The sequence below is a fragment of the Pan paniscus genome, chromosome 8 (assembly GCF_029289425.2).
Source record: "Pan paniscus chromosome 8, NHGRI_mPanPan1-v2.0_pri, whole genome shotgun sequence".
Lineage (NCBI taxonomy): Eukaryota > Metazoa > Chordata > Mammalia > Primates > Hominidae > Pan > Pan paniscus.
Window position 1 is genome coordinate 100,920,249 of NC_073257.2, and position 15,565 is coordinate 100,935,813.

The window sequence follows — 15,565 nt, forward strand, 5'->3', positions numbered from 1 at the left end:
AATTTCCTTGCAGCTTTGGAACTTGTGGTGGCTGAGTCTTTAAGGCCAGCAGGAGAGAATCTACTTCTTTTAAAGGTCTTACCTGATTAGATCCAGACCACTCAGGATAATTTTTCTTTTAATTAACTTAACATTATTAGGGGGATTCTTATATCTACAATATCTCTTCATCTTTGCCATGTGATTCAACATATTCATGGGAATAATATTCCATGACCTTTGCTGTCTTCTATTGGTTAGAAGCCAACTACAGGTCTTAAACACACTCAAGCAGAGAGGATTACACAAACCTACAGATATCAAGGGGCAGGAATCACAGAGCTATCTTAGAATTCTGCCTGTTATAGTTCTAAGGTTGAGTTTAAATCCAGACTGGCTCTAGATTTAACAGTCCATGCTTCTAATCAATATTCTTTATTCCTTTGAAGAAAGCGAACCTACTTTATAACCTTGCATAGAGTTCTAAGTAAGGTATCCCGCAGCAGATTCATACTGGGTGCCAGTCAAATGTGAATTATTTTCACACCTTCACTTTTAAACATCAGCTTCAGGAAACTATAACCACTTGCAGTTTTGTATTTTCAGGAAGAGATTTCCAACAGTCTCTCTAAACACTCAGGTTATATAGGTTATTTCAATTTGTTCCTGTTTGTCTGAGGCAGAGATAACCCTGGGGTTTGGGATTTCAAACTTGGGTCTCAAAAAATAACTTTAGTTCTGCTTCTTGTTTTTGAAACAGATGAAGTGATTGAGAAGAAACAGTGAACATCCTCATTTCACAGATAAGACAACATGGATCAGCCTTTTACTGTGAATTCTCTGGTAGGTCACACCAGCTGATATCTAACATTTGGTTGGAAAGCCCAAAAAGAAGAACAGAAACATACAAATGTGAAATGAGTCACAATTACTTTAAAAGGTTTAGCACTTGTAGTTTTTCATCCATCTGTGTGGTTGTCTTCTTTGAGGAAGTGACTAATAAAGCTATCTTTGTAAGACTTAAAAATAAATTTTATTTTCCACAAAAGTCTAAAATTTTAGTTTATCTAGCTAGATTCCAGGAGTGTAGTCCTTTGGCAAAACACCGGAGAGAAGAATTTCAGAGTTGATATCTGAGGAGCTACTTAAAGCTCTTTGTGCCTCAGCTTCTTTATGGATAAGAATCGGAGGCTCACCTTGTATGGCGTTAACTGAGAAAAACATACATAACACCTAGGTATTGCTTTGGATCCTCGTGTAAATGTCTTTGTACTGGAAGCTCTTGTTCTTCTCACTTTTCCCCTCACTGCCCAGCACTGTGCACACTTTCTCTAGCTGCATCACATGGGCTTATTCTGTGTCCTAGATCAGTCTCTGAGTGTGAATATAGACACATTATGTAATCTCCATGGCCCTGATTTTGTACTTTTTGCCCAGTGACAATTGGAAACAATATTTTTTGATGGTCCTAGCCTACCAGGATGGTACGATAAATGGAAACTGTCATTCCCATTTTCCTCCTCTTGATGACCCTCCCCAGCCACTCATGGTGACCTTGTAGGAGTAGCCCCATGAGCTGCAGTATACTAAATACCCTGTACACACAAAGACTAGCACCAGGACATAAAGAAAGAGAGGGCCTTGTTCTTGTACTGAAATAGGTTGTGACCTAATGTTTTTTCTTTTTTTTTTTTGAGGCAGAGTCTCGCTCTGTCACTCAGGCTGGAGTGCCAATGGCACGATCTCGGCTCACTGCAAGCCCCGCCTCCCAGGTTCATGCCATTCTCCTGCCTCAGCCTCCTGAGTAGTTGGGACTATAGGCTGCCGCCACCACGCCCAGCTAATTTTTTGTATTTTTAGTAGAGACAGGTTTCACCGTGTTAGCCAAGATGGTCTCCATCTCCTGACCTCGTAATCAGCCCACCTCGGCCTCCCAGATTGCTGGGATTACAGGTGTGAGCCTCCGCACCCGGCCCCTAATGTTTTTTCTTGACCAAGAAAGTCATTCACAAAAATTAGTTGTCTTCAGAGTATATTTGGAAAGGTAGACAATTGCAGAAACATTTTCACTTTCTGTCCCCATGTTGTTGTTCCACTATGGTTAATAAAGACTGACCCATTTCCACCTCTCCAGAGGAAGGAGTCATACTTATGAGATGTCTTCTGTGTTTTTATAGAACATTATATAACAATAATTAAAATTTTATTGTATATGTCACTGTAAAAATGAACACAAAGGCTTTTTATCTGGAAAATTTGTGTTTTCATCCAAGAAGTCTGCATGCAAATGAAATATTATAGATTGATGAAGACTTTAGGTTATTTTCCAGCTTATCTTTGAAATCAGTTTTAAATTTGGGAAGGATGGGACCATTCAGAAGAGGAAAAATCAATCTAATTTTCATTTTCAGGGAAAAAAACTAATTATAATCTCTTGTTGCTTCCTTCTCTCACTTCCATCTGTCTATTATTTGATATACCTATTAATCATCACTTATGTGGCAGGGAATATGCTACATTCTAGGGAACAGAGATAAATGGAAAATGATCCCTTTTAAAACCCCAAGGAGTTCATAAGGGATCAGACACACTTGTACAGAAATAATTATAACTCAGTGTGGACTATATAGTAGTAAAATATGAATACATTACTTTTATACATATGAGAGGCTGGAACCCCCTTTAGAGAACATTCTGATTTTCATAGATTTTTTTTCTAGTCATTTTTCTGATGTCATTGAAGCAATTATCTGTGTCAAATGACAATATTTTCTTTTGGTGCTGTTGAGTTCTATAGCCGAGTGTGGTTAGGGAAAAGTGGATGGATTGCTGTAGGTTTTGAGACATCTCAATTGAAAAGACTATATACTGAAGCCTGAGGCTCAAAGTTCAGAAACTCCAATTTCTGTCTCTGATGTGGGGAAGCCACATAATAAAATGTACAAGGGACATGGTATGGTTCTTACTTAATGAAGCCTTGAGAAACAAGTTTATGGGTCTCTGGTTACATATTAAACCTTTAGGACCAAGAATCATTTCAGATCTCTGGGGTTCTATTGGCTGTAAAATTACCACCAAAGTAGACCAGATGGCATTGGAAGAACTCCAGATATCTAATTCACTATACCCTGTCCCTGAAGGTTGGCTCGGTAATTCATGGCCAGACTAAAAGTATGCTTACCTTGACTTCTTTTATAGCTTTCTACAGACTTGAATGAAGTGCTCCACCCACACAGTAGTCAGACTTGCAACCTACCCTTAACTGACCAAGGAGGCCTTGAGAAGCTAAATTTGCTCTAGACTAACTCTGTTCTGGGAGCATCCAGCAATGGTAGAAGGGGTTGGTCTAAAGCCTTGCTTCTCAAACTGTACAGGCATAAGTACCTCTGGAAAGATGGATTAAAACATTGATTCTCCTGCCTGACTCCAGAGATCCTGACTATAGGTCTGAGGTGAGACCTGTTAGGAATTTGCATTTGTAAGAAACTCCCAGTTGATGCTGATGCTGCCAGTACATGGACCATGCTTTGAAACATGCTGGTCTAAAGCAGGGGTCAGCAAACTATGGTGTAAGGGCCAAACCACCCACTTGCTTTTATAAATAAAAATTTAGGGGACACAGCCAGGGTCATTTTTTTCCATATTGTTTATGGTGACTTTCATGCTGAGAGCTGAATTCAAGTTGCAATGGAAACCATATGGCTAGCAGAGCCTAAGATACTTGCTATGTGGCACTTAACAGAGAAAATTTCCTTTCTGAAGCACCGACTTTTTATTGAATAATTATTCTGAATTGTATATGTTCTATGCTTTACCAAAAGTGTATAGATGCTGTTTTTATTAATAAAATTCAAATTGCTATCACTGACATTTCTTAGTAACATATCATTATTTTCTTAGTCAAGGACTAATTTAACAGTGTAATTACTATTATATGGAGGTCTGAGATTCTTTTTATGTTAAAAAAAATGAGAGGGGCATTCTTGTGCTTGAAAAGGCTTCTCCAGGACTTACTTGTGGGTTGTTTTTTTTTAACTCAATGAAGACGCAGAGACGCCCTGAAAATTTCTTACTAAACAACACTTATTCTGGAATAGAATTGAATCTTTATAGTAACTTGAATCCAAGTTACCTCCTTGGAGACCCTTCAGAGTAGACTGACATGAACCCTACAATGACAGGAATTCATCTTATGACCTGCTTCAGATTATCCCAGATAGAAGCATGCACAGGGATATGAGGAGCAATGATATTTTACCTAAAATGACCTGAAACATTTGCATACCCTGAAACCTAAAGTGAGATCCCACTCCAATAAAACTGTATGTTTACCTTGGAGGTTTGTCTTTTTGTTGTATAAACCATGTATTTTTGTTGTATAAAGCATGTTTAAGCAAAAATGCTTTACTTTGATTATATCATTAACTTATGAAAAGATTTCCTTAGGTAATGGTGTTAGGTTCCTCATAAAGAACATATGTCCATAATATTAGTCATATCCTTTTCTTACTATAATCAACAGTTAATCAGAGATTTAAATTTTGCTTTGCAGAAAAAGTTAGCTGCTATGCCTGACCATACAGATGTTTCCCTAAGCCCAGAAGAGCGAGTCCGTGCCCTAAGCAAGCTTGGTTGTAATATCACCATCAGTGAAGACATCACTCCACGACGTTACTTTAGGTCTGGAGTAGAGATGGAGAGGATGGCGTCTGTGTATTTGGAAGAAGGAAATTTGGAAAATGCCTTTGTTCTTTATAATAAATTTATAACGTAAGTGTTTTAAAGGCCTCTGAAGTGAGAAAATTGGAAAAATATTTACATAGTTATTTTGATGTGGCAGTTTGGGTATCCGTAATGTTTTCATATTCAGACCAATTGCACAGTCTCTAGGAGCATTAAATGTTCAAGTTTTTAAATTACCAACTAATGTACTCACAGGCATCCCAACACCATCTCTGAGGCTTAGGGTCAGGGAGGGCAGGAGGCTCAGGGTTATCAGATTTCCTTTCCAAGGCCAGCATAGTAATCTATTTAATACATGTTTCACTCTTCTTAAATATAATTTATTTTTTCATGCGATTTTCCCCGACAGAAATGGAAGCTTTATGAGAGCAGGAACTACAGTGCAGCTCCATTTATAGCACCTAGAACATGCCATCAACATTTAAAAAATTTGATTTGGTGGGTTGAGTCTAGGGGACAAGTTGGGAGACACAGGAAAGATCTGATTCAGGTTCAGGGATAGGTTCAGGAAACTCATTCAAGTTTCATATAGCACTTATTATTTCTTTTTAAAAAACATTTTATTTGGCTATTAAGAACACTATGTACAAAAGAGCTGTCAAAATGTTGAGTAAAAGTGGCTACATCAAAACAGCCATGTCAAAGTATCATGTTTCCTATTAGACAGATATTTGTTGGTGACATATCCTAGTTTAAGAGTTAACAGAAATGGGACTTCGTCTTTCCTTACTATAAATCTGGTAACTTACTAGTTGAAAAGATGTCCTGTCATCAATAATTATATCTTCTAAGATGAACCTTCTTTTTTTTAATTGAAAGTCACATGCCGATTACTTTTGCTAGCTTATTATTTATTTTATTTAAGTTGACAAATAAAAATTATATGTATTTGTGGTATGCAACATGTTTTGATACATATATGCTTATATTGTGGAATGACCAAGTCAAGACAATTAACATATTTATTACCTCACAGACCTTTTATTGAGACAGGGTCTCCCTGTTGCACAGGCTGAGTACAGTGGCACAATCATAGCTCACTGCAGCCTCGACCTCCCTGGCTCAAGTGATCCTCCCACCTCAGCCTCCCGAGTAGCTGGGACTACAGGCATGTGTCACCATGCTCAGCTAATTTTTTATTTTTGTAGAGATGGGATCTTACTATGTTGCCCAGGCTGATCTCCAACTCCTGGATGCAAGTGATCCTCCTGCTTTGACCTCCCAAAGTCCTGGGATTATAGGCATGAGCTACTGTGCCAGACCCAAGCTGCATAATTATGCAATACATTGTTATTAAGTATAATCATCATATACACTGGACCTCCTGAACTTATTCCTCCTGTCTAACTGAAATTTTGTATCCTTTGACCAACATCTCACCCCCATCCTCAACTGCTGGAACTCTGATAGCTACCAGACTACTCTCTGCCCCCCTGTGAATTCAACTATTTTAGATTCCTTCTACATTATAAGTGAGATCATGCAGTATTTGTGTTTCTGTGCCTGGCTTATTTCACATATAATATCACTAGCTTAGTCAGGGGCTTAGCCTGAGAACATTTAAGAAGTTGAAAGATACAATATTTTAAAAATTTCCTTCCATGATTCTACCGAGGGCAAAATTAAAGGCAGTTTACATGGTGTGCAAAAATTGAGATCTGCATTTTATTCAAGTTACTGAACTTGAAAATTTAGAGAATGGTTGGCAACCTTCACCCTACCTGGGAAAATCACTTGTTTTTAGAAAGTTAAGTAATAAATATGAAATTAGAAGTTATTCTCCACCATTGATAGCCAAACTTTTCCAATAATTTTTGTTTCTGAATAAGTTACCAATTAATAATATTTCTTTTTCACCTTCTGCTCTGATCTTGCATATGTTCCTTTGGAATTGTGAGCCTGGTGAAAAGGAAAAGGCCCCTATATCTCAGAATTACTGTGTAATCAAAATATTTGAATTCTCTTGTATTATTAGTTGTATGGTAATTTGTAATTCACTTATTCTTCCTGGGCCTTAGTTCCTCATCTACAAATGAAAGATTTATGGGAGAAAATCTCTGAGGTCCCCTCTGCTCTAAATGTCTTTGAATTTATTCTATTTATAAAGGCTTAGATAGCTAACAACTTTTAAAGCTTCTTTAAGCCTTAATTTTCTCATTTAAAATGGGAATTATGCTAACATTTCTGTCTAACCTATAGCCTTGTGATCAGATGAAATTAAATGATGAGTATATGTGTGTATGATTTGATTTACAGAATCAGTAAGTATAAGGCATATTGTTTGATCAGAAATAGCATTTACAGCTCATTATGATTTATCAAGGAAGGGTTATTCATTCATTTTGCAAATATTTATTGAGCACTTATTATGAGCTGGATGCTATTCTTCAGGCTGAGGATACGTCAGTGCATAAAAAAGAGAATTCCCTGCCTTTGTGGTAGCAGTTTCTTCACTTTACCTGGAAGCGATGCACCTGGTTTGCTGTAGGAATTTCCTTTCACTGCTGCTGTCTCTTGTTCCTCAAACGGTGACGAAAAATAATGAATTCCTAATTAGCAACTCCTAATTCACTAGGGATTCTGGTTGTCACTTTTCTTAGTTATGAGTTTTCGGTTAAGAGTTTTTTGATACACGATGGCGCTGCTGATTCATCAGTGGTCGTTTGAGTTTTTTTCAAGAGTGAGAAGGGATTTACATCACTCTTTCCATGCTCTGATATTTTTATGTGATTCTCTCTGTTGCCAGCAGTATGCTAAAGTAAGGTGGTGCTCTTTTGGGGTTAAGCATGCAGTACCTGAGAAAGATCAAAGTGACTTGATCTGTTTGGAAAGTACCCTGACCTTAATCTTGTTAGCTTTGGTGCTTAGTTTGTTGAGCTTAACCATTAATACCAAAATAATACTCATGCCAGACTTTAGTGAAAAGGCAGATGGCAAGACTGAAGGTAAATGAATAAGTTATTAAACATGTCATTTTTGAAAAAGGATCCTCATTCCCTTATTAGAAAGCATTATTGAACTTTTGCTGTCACATAATGCTAAGGACATGTTTTCTCTTCCTTAGCTTATTTGTAGAAAAGCTTCCTAACCATCGAGATTACCAGCAATGTGCAGTACCTGAAAAGCAGGATATTATGAAGGTATTGTGGGTTTTCTTCTCCACTGTGGAATCAAATGCTCCATAAGTATCCATTATTGATTCACCCTTCCCCTTCCTCCCCTTTCTCTTTCTCTTGAGAGTTTGAGCGCAAGAAATTCATTCCATTAACTATGATGTTTCGATTTTTTCTTAGACATTTAATGATCATCACTGAGCCAGTGTGGTTTGTCTAATTGATTCTGGGGGAAAAGAAAGAAAGAAAAACGTTACCTAATAGTGTGAGGAAGGAATTATTTTACAATAATCTCTCCCAGAGGTTAAGAGAATGTTGTATATTTCTGCGAACTTCTTTCAGATGGTCATTTTGGCTGCTTTTGATTACTTTATACAGCCCTGAACTCAATAACTGTTTGAAAATTAGTGTTAGTTATTAAGGCAGCCACAAAGTTCTAGCTATTTACATCTTATAGAACTGGAATTATAGATTATAAAGCGTTGTGGGGGAAGCAGGAGGTGGTAGACTAAAATACTATCAAGGAAAAAGAGTGTTGCAATTTATCATCAATTTTTTAATGATTTATCACCAATAATTGCTATATCTATAATTTTGGTTATGTCTAGCTGTGAATATATTCTTTTAAATAAACATTTACAATGTTTCCCATTTATTTGTCTTTAATAGTTTGTGTTGGTCTTATATGAAGGAAGATAAAATCATGTACACAAAGCCAATTGTAGCATGAAATTTTAAATAATTTTTGAAAAACACTTTACCAAATAATGAAATAAAGGCTTTCCTATGAGTATTTTCAGACCTGAGGATGCATAAGCAAAATGCAGATTTTGTCAAATGGTCATCTACATTATTTATTTATTTATTTATTTTGAGTCAGAGTCTTGCTCTGTCACCTAGGCTGGAGTGAAGTGGCGCAATCTCGGCTCACTGCAACGCCCGCCTCCTGGGTTCAAGCAATTCTCTGCCTCAGCTTCCTGAGTAGCTGGGATTACAGGCACCTGCCACCATGCCCAGCTAATTTTTGTATTTTTAATAGAGATGGGGTTTCACCATGTTGGCCAGGCTGGTCTCGAACTCCTGACCTCAAGTGATCCACCTGCCTCTGCCTCCCAAAGTGTTAGGATTACAGGTGTGAGCCACCGCACCCAGCCAACTTTTTTAATGTCTGCAGTCACTTACCTGAAGTATCATTTATTATCATGTCTTTGTGTAACATTTCCCCTCAGTTCTCTTGTTCATTCAACCTCAGAGAGTTCTGTTTGGAAACCAAAGGTACCAGGCTGTCACGGTGACTCGTGTACTATAATTTAGGGTTATGCTTATCTTTTTTGTAGGAGAAAAATTCTCCAAAACCATATACATTTCCCTTGTTTATGCTTATTGAATAGATATATGAATAAATACATAAATGAATGACAAAGGATTAAGAGAATAGAAATTTGGTGAAAGAGCTAGAGTCAGGAGACTTGAGTTCCAGTCCTAAATGGGCCGCTAGCTGGTTGCATAATACCGAACAGGACTTTCAGTCTCTCCAGGCCTTTGTATCCTCACCTCTAAAAAAGAAGAGGTAGTTGGACTATATAAGAATTCCCAGATTTTCCTGCCGTTAACGATCTCTGAGGAAGCTGTTTGAGATCCAGATTCCCAGACCCCTTCTCTACAGGTGTTAATTCAGTAGATCCAGATTAGGCTTGGGGGGATCTGTATTTTTATAAAAAGTGCCCCAGCTATTCTTTTTACAGTCTAGCATGTCTGGAAATCCCTATCCACCATATATTCTCTCACATCCCTTCTAATTCTGATGCTACATGATTTATGTACTATAGAACAAGTCATTGATCTCAAACTCACTGCCTAAAAATGGGGTACCACAAAGGTAGCCACAAAGTTCTAGCTATTTACATTTTATAGCATTGGGCTATAACAAAATGCTTATCTAATCAGTGGGGCCAATAAAGGTCTTACAAAAGGGATAATAGTGTTTCTTTCCTGCTGGAAAGTTATATTTTGGACCCATAAAAAAGAGAGATTTATTTTTCTGCCATCATCTTTGGTTACTCATGACTTTATTTGCAATATACCTACCAGCTGTTTTTCTTTCTCACCTGATGATCTGAAAGAGTGTATTGAAAATCCCACTAATCAATATGTATATATATTTTTAAAAGAAACTGAAGGAGATTGCATTCCCAAGGACAGATGAATTGAAAAACGACCTTTTAAAGAAATATAACGTAGAATACCAAGAATATTTGCAAAGCAAAGTAAGTTCAGTTGGTACATTTATTTCATGACTATTTTATGTACAAGTATTTTTTGAATTTCATTTTTATGTGATGAGTTTTTCAAATGTTTTGTGCATTTAAATTAAAAATTAAAGATGCAGTGATATGAAACCAATAAAAAATTTATGCTGATATCCAGGTTAAGCAGTTGCACCAACAATGTGGTATTTCTATTTCCCTACAATATCTAACAAAGCAATGTGTTAGAAAACAGATTTCCTGCAGCGATTTAAGTAGAACTTTTTGATTAACTCTTGAGCCAGATAACCTTGAGCCAGATGGCTGCTCTTTTGCCAGATGAACAGCCAGTAGGAGGTAGGGAGAGCAGTATATGGTTTCTGATGTGCCTAATGATGTAGGCCTTAGAAATGTGAATTTGATTCTTAGAATGTTACAGTCAGTATTGCATTGAGATAGAATAACAGCTAACCTTGTGGTTGAAATGTAATCATATCACCCAAAAGTGGTGGCTTCTGGATTGTTATTAATAAAGAGTGAACATTATGATAATGTCTGAGAGGCAGAAAGGCATTGGAAGAAGAAATTGGCCAGTGAATGTATGGGATACTCACGTTCAACATAGCATCATTATAAATGTTATTTTGCTTTTTTGTTTGTGTTTTATTTGCTTTAGGGGTTACCACCTTCACTGACTCTCACTTCAGTTCAATCTCATCAGCTCTGAGAATGCTCATTGAGCTTTTTGACTTTCTATGGGCATAGGTGGAAGGCTGGCTTGAGTGGAGAGTTTTAACGAAGTGGTAGAGGGAATGGTGAAATTGGAAATGTCCCTCAAGTGTGTATATTAATAATGTGACTTGAAATATGAAAGATAGAAATTATCTTGGAGGGTAAGACAAAGCAACAACAGCAAGGGAGACGAAAGCCCAGTTCAAGTCTCCTTTCCATGGTCAGCAATGTGTATGATCTTCCTCTTCGTGATCTTCCTGGGAGGAACAGGCTCTGCAGCTGTTGCATGTTTTGCCTTTGATACCAGTCACTTCATAGCCTACAGTAGTGTCCCATGTGGGAATCTCTGTGGGTTTAGAATAGCAGGACTGAGCCTAGGAGAGATGAACAGCAATGCCTGTGAGCCCTTGCTTCACCAGCATTAGCATCATTTGGAAGCTTGTTAGACACGCAGAATCTCAGGCCCAACCCCAGACCTGCTGAATCAGGATTTGCAACTGCAATTAGCCCCAGGATGATTTGTATGCACCTGAATGTGCCACTATAAGCTGTGTCCCCCATGCTACCACCATCTTACGGTAGCTCCCAAATCTAGTTTCTATCAAAATCACCTGAAAGGCTCATTAATATTTCATATTATCTGACCTAATAAGCCTGGATATTTTGTTAGAACTGGAGAGCTTGGGACTCCTCCTTTTTAGCAAAACTCTGGGTTAGTGGTGACAGAGAAGGTTGGAACACATTTTAATAACCATTTTTTAGTGATTCCTTCTTATCCATAAATTTCCAGCAGAGTATGAGTTCTAGAGTCAAATGCGAAAGGTTCTAGGGCAGCACTGTTCAATAGAACTCCCTGTGATGATGGAAGTGTTCTGTTTGGCACTTTCCAATATGGTATCCACTAGCCACATGTGGCTTCTGGGTACTTAAATGTGACTGACTAGTGTCCCTGAGGTACTGAATTTCTAATTTTGTTTAATTTTAATCAAGTTCAAATAACCACATGTGGCTAGTGGCCACTATATTAGAAGTGCAGTAGGGGTGAGATATTTTGTTTCATATGGTCTTGTTGGTCTGACTGAGCAAACAACCTTGACATTGATTTTCCAGTATTTAAAAGCATTAGGGAATGAAGGGATCCTGATTGTCATGGCCTGTCTCTGGTAAAATATCAGTGGATTTAGAACTGCTATGTTAATCAGATCAAGGGGCTTTTGCCCTGATGTTATGTATTTCTCTCACTGTTCCCTGAGTGTCCCTGTGGGCATATCACAGTATCTAGCATTTTCTCTGTCTGCTTGAAGACTGAAAATGTCTAATTCCAGTTCAATGTTTCTCCTTGGAAACTAACCTTCTCTTCTGGCTGCCACACTTTTTAGAACAAATATAAAGCTGAAATTCTCAAAAAATTGGAGCATCAGAGATTGATAGAGGCAGAAAGGAAGCGGATTGCTCAGATGCGCCAGCAGCAGCTAGAATCGGAGCAGTTTCTGTTTTTCGAAGATCAACTCAAGAAGCAAGAGTTAGCCCGAGGTCAAATGCGAAGTCAGCAAACCTCAGGGCTGTCAGAGCAGATTGATGGGAGCGCTTTGTCCTGCTTTTCCACACACCAGAACAATTCCTTGCTGAATGTATTTGCAGATCAACCTAATAAAAGTGATGCAACCAATTATGCTAGCCACTCTCCTCCTGTAAACAGGGCCTTAACGCCAGCTGCTACTCTAAGTGCTGTTCAGAGTAAGTGATGAAATGCACCCATGTGAGACACTGAGCCTCATCGGATGGAACCATATTTCTATAGCATCTGGGAGGGTCCTTCTCATTTCATTATTAATTGTAGTAGGACCCCTGCATAATATGGTATGAATGAAAGAATTAACCTTTCAATACTCTCTGGCTTTTACTATATATAATCTTAAAATTCAGGAAATATGATGCCCCCGATAGAGCAGAGACTCTATAATAAATGGGAAGTATTTTGTCATTGAACAGAGGTTTTAAATGAGAAGAATTTCAAGTACTTTTGTCTTCTATGTATTTTAACTAAGAAATACATACATCTTAAATACATCCATCTTTCTGGGGAGAAAAGGTGTGAGAAAATTGTTTACCTAGACCTTTGCTCAGCAATAAATGTTTATACTCAATATGTTTAGCATCATCCTTGGACTGAGAGAATCTCATACACATAGATAATTAACCTCCAAATGGACCGTGTGTTTCCGCAAGAATTAGTGCTGCTCAGTACTGCCAGATCAGTGCTGGCAAGTTTCCAAAACACAGAATTCTTCTTCGCAGACACTGTCAGATAGAATTTGTGTTCCCATTTATTTGAAATGAGCGATAATAGGCAACCATTTTGAAAGTTACTTTACTGCTAATTGTTTACCAAAACGTTGTGCTTTTACTTACTGATCACCAACTTTCATGAAGATAGAAGTAACATGATAAACACAATATTTATCTATGTCTTATAGGATATGAGATGCATTCTATGCAGCCTATGCATTTAACCCTATATTTGCTTCATGCCTAAAGATAACATAACATGTAAATAGTTAACCCAAGATACAAACATGTAAAAGTGCTTGTACCTTCTGATTTTGCTTATAAAATAATTTATATACATAATTTAATTTTACTTCTAGTTAATGTTTACTTCTAAGAGTTTTCAAATAAAATATGGAAAGTGGAACACCTGATACTTTTATTTTTGAAATTTATGTCCAACTGCAACTGTTTGCCAATAACAATTTTGAAAGATGGGACATATAGTTTGTTTTTTAGCCTTTTCTCCCTTTTTTGTTTCTTAGATTTAGTGGTTGAAGGACTGCGATGTGTAGTTTTGCCAGAAGATCTTTGCCACAAATTTCTGCAACTGGCAGAATCTAATACAGTGAGAGGAATAGAAACCTGTGGAATACTCTGTGGAAAACTGGTATGATCTTTTTATATATATAAATATATATATATATATATATCTGCATAGGATACTTTTAATAGTACTAGATTTCTTCTGATAAGTGGAACAGAATAAAACCATGCTAAGAGTTATCAATATTATGAAATTAACGTTACACAGATTAACTTTATAAAACTATTGTCATTACTAATGGAATGATCCTTTTAGAAAATAGATTGTAAAATTTCAGAGACACTATAAAAACTTGTCCTAAAGAATCAACCTATAAATTAAATCTTTGATTAGAAAAATGGTACGAAATATAGGTCTTCAGATTTCCAAATCTATCTGGTTGCCAAATCAAATTTTCATTGCAATTGTTAGTTTCACATACATTCCATTCATATAATTAACTTCATCTGTGGCATGTATTATCTTGCTGTTCTTTTTCAGATACACGTGGAATAAAACTAGGATTTTGTTGTTTCCTTTAGTTTAAGGCAGTAGTTTCAACAAAAGCCTATAAGCACAGGACATACTTAATTATGGAAGATGTCATCATAAGTATGTGATGAAAGACAATGTCATAATAGAAGGGATGAAAGAGAGGAGATGCATTCGATTTCCTATCTACAACAAAGATAACGTTTCTTTGGACGTGTCCTTTCATAGTCTGTTTTGAGTACCAGTTTATGTATCTGGGTCCAGGTATATTTTCAGTTCTCAAAATTTAGCTTAGGAACCTCTGCTTTATTGAATAATAATACATTGTATTCAGTACACAATCTCCTGCTGCATTCCAGTGTTTTGTCATCACTTTCCCTCCGAGAGAAAGGAAGCCATTGGTGGCAGCACAGGAGAATGGGCATCTATAGTCGCCTCTGTTGCACTTAAGGGGACAGTGTGCTATTGAAGCATTCACCCCCACATCATGTTGTATTCAGATTGATTGACTGATTCGTTCACTCCATTGTCAGACAAACATTTACCGAATATCTAAATGTGCCAGGCACTGTGCTGGTTATTAGCATTTGGTATCCTGCAACAGCCACGGTCCCTGCCTCACGATGCTTACGACGCTGTGAAGACCCAGACAGATGACTAATAATAAGTGGGGCTGAGTGCTGTCTGTGCAAGTGTAGGGCATCATGGGAGTGTGTAACTGGGAAATCTAACCTTGTCTGAGGGGTCAAGAAGGGTTTCCCTGAGAAGTGATGTTTGAGCTAGGCCTGAAGAATACATAAAGGAGGAGGTTGGATGGAGGGAAGAGTTGAAATCAGGGCAAAGGAGCAGTGCATAGTGTGCAGGAAAGCCCTAAGGCTAGAGAGAGGATGGTCCTCTGGATGGGAGAAAGGCCAGCCTGCCTGGGGGAAGACAGCCTCTCATTGCACAAACATCTGTTCCTTGAGGATCCCGTGGCACTTCACAACCCTCTTCCTCTCAACTCTTATCTTTTGCCTAAGGGGGGTAATTTGTTTTTTCCTTTCTCTTTATCTGATTGCAAATCCAAAACATTATCTTAATTACAGAAGATCCTAGTAAGTCCTCCCAACATTCGAAGAATGTCTTAAGTCTTGAAGTGACATTAAATATAATTAGTAAAACAGAAACAAAACCATCAACCTTCACAACCCTAAGAAATGCCTTTTGGTAACACCACAAAATTATTTAACTAGTATCTCCCCCTCCAAATAAATCTGTCTTTGTTTTGTTCAGTTTTTCCATTATAGATATATCAAGACATCATTTATTAACTAAACTTCCACAGACCAGCCTGGAATGCAAGTTCCTATTTCTGTTATGTTTTCTATTGTGAAACTGGGTTTCAAGCTACAAACAACTGATTCTCA

The 15,565-nt window shown here is 37.5% G+C and overlaps 1 protein-coding gene across 4 annotated transcripts in view; it reads left to right on the forward strand.

Moving 5' to 3' along the window:
* The window catches only part of STAMBPL1 (STAM binding protein like 1), a 43,300-nt gene that overhangs the window by 20,723 nt on the left and 7,012 nt on the right, over positions 1–15,565 (forward strand). For all 4 annotated transcript variants that reach the window (XM_003810515.5, XM_055093112.2, XM_055093113.1 and 1 more), the window contains 6 exons: positions 740–822; positions 4,532–4,749; positions 7,787–7,862; positions 10,007–10,102; positions 12,193–12,550; positions 13,627–13,751. In XM_003810515.5, coding sequence (XP_003810563.1) covers positions 793–822; positions 4,532–4,749; positions 7,787–7,862; positions 10,007–10,102; positions 12,193–12,550; positions 13,627–13,751 — 903 coding nt within the window. In that variant the 5' untranslated portion in view covers positions 740–792. The remainder of the gene's footprint in view (positions 1–739; positions 823–4,531; positions 4,750–7,786; positions 7,863–10,006; positions 10,103–12,192; positions 12,551–13,626; positions 13,752–15,565) is intronic.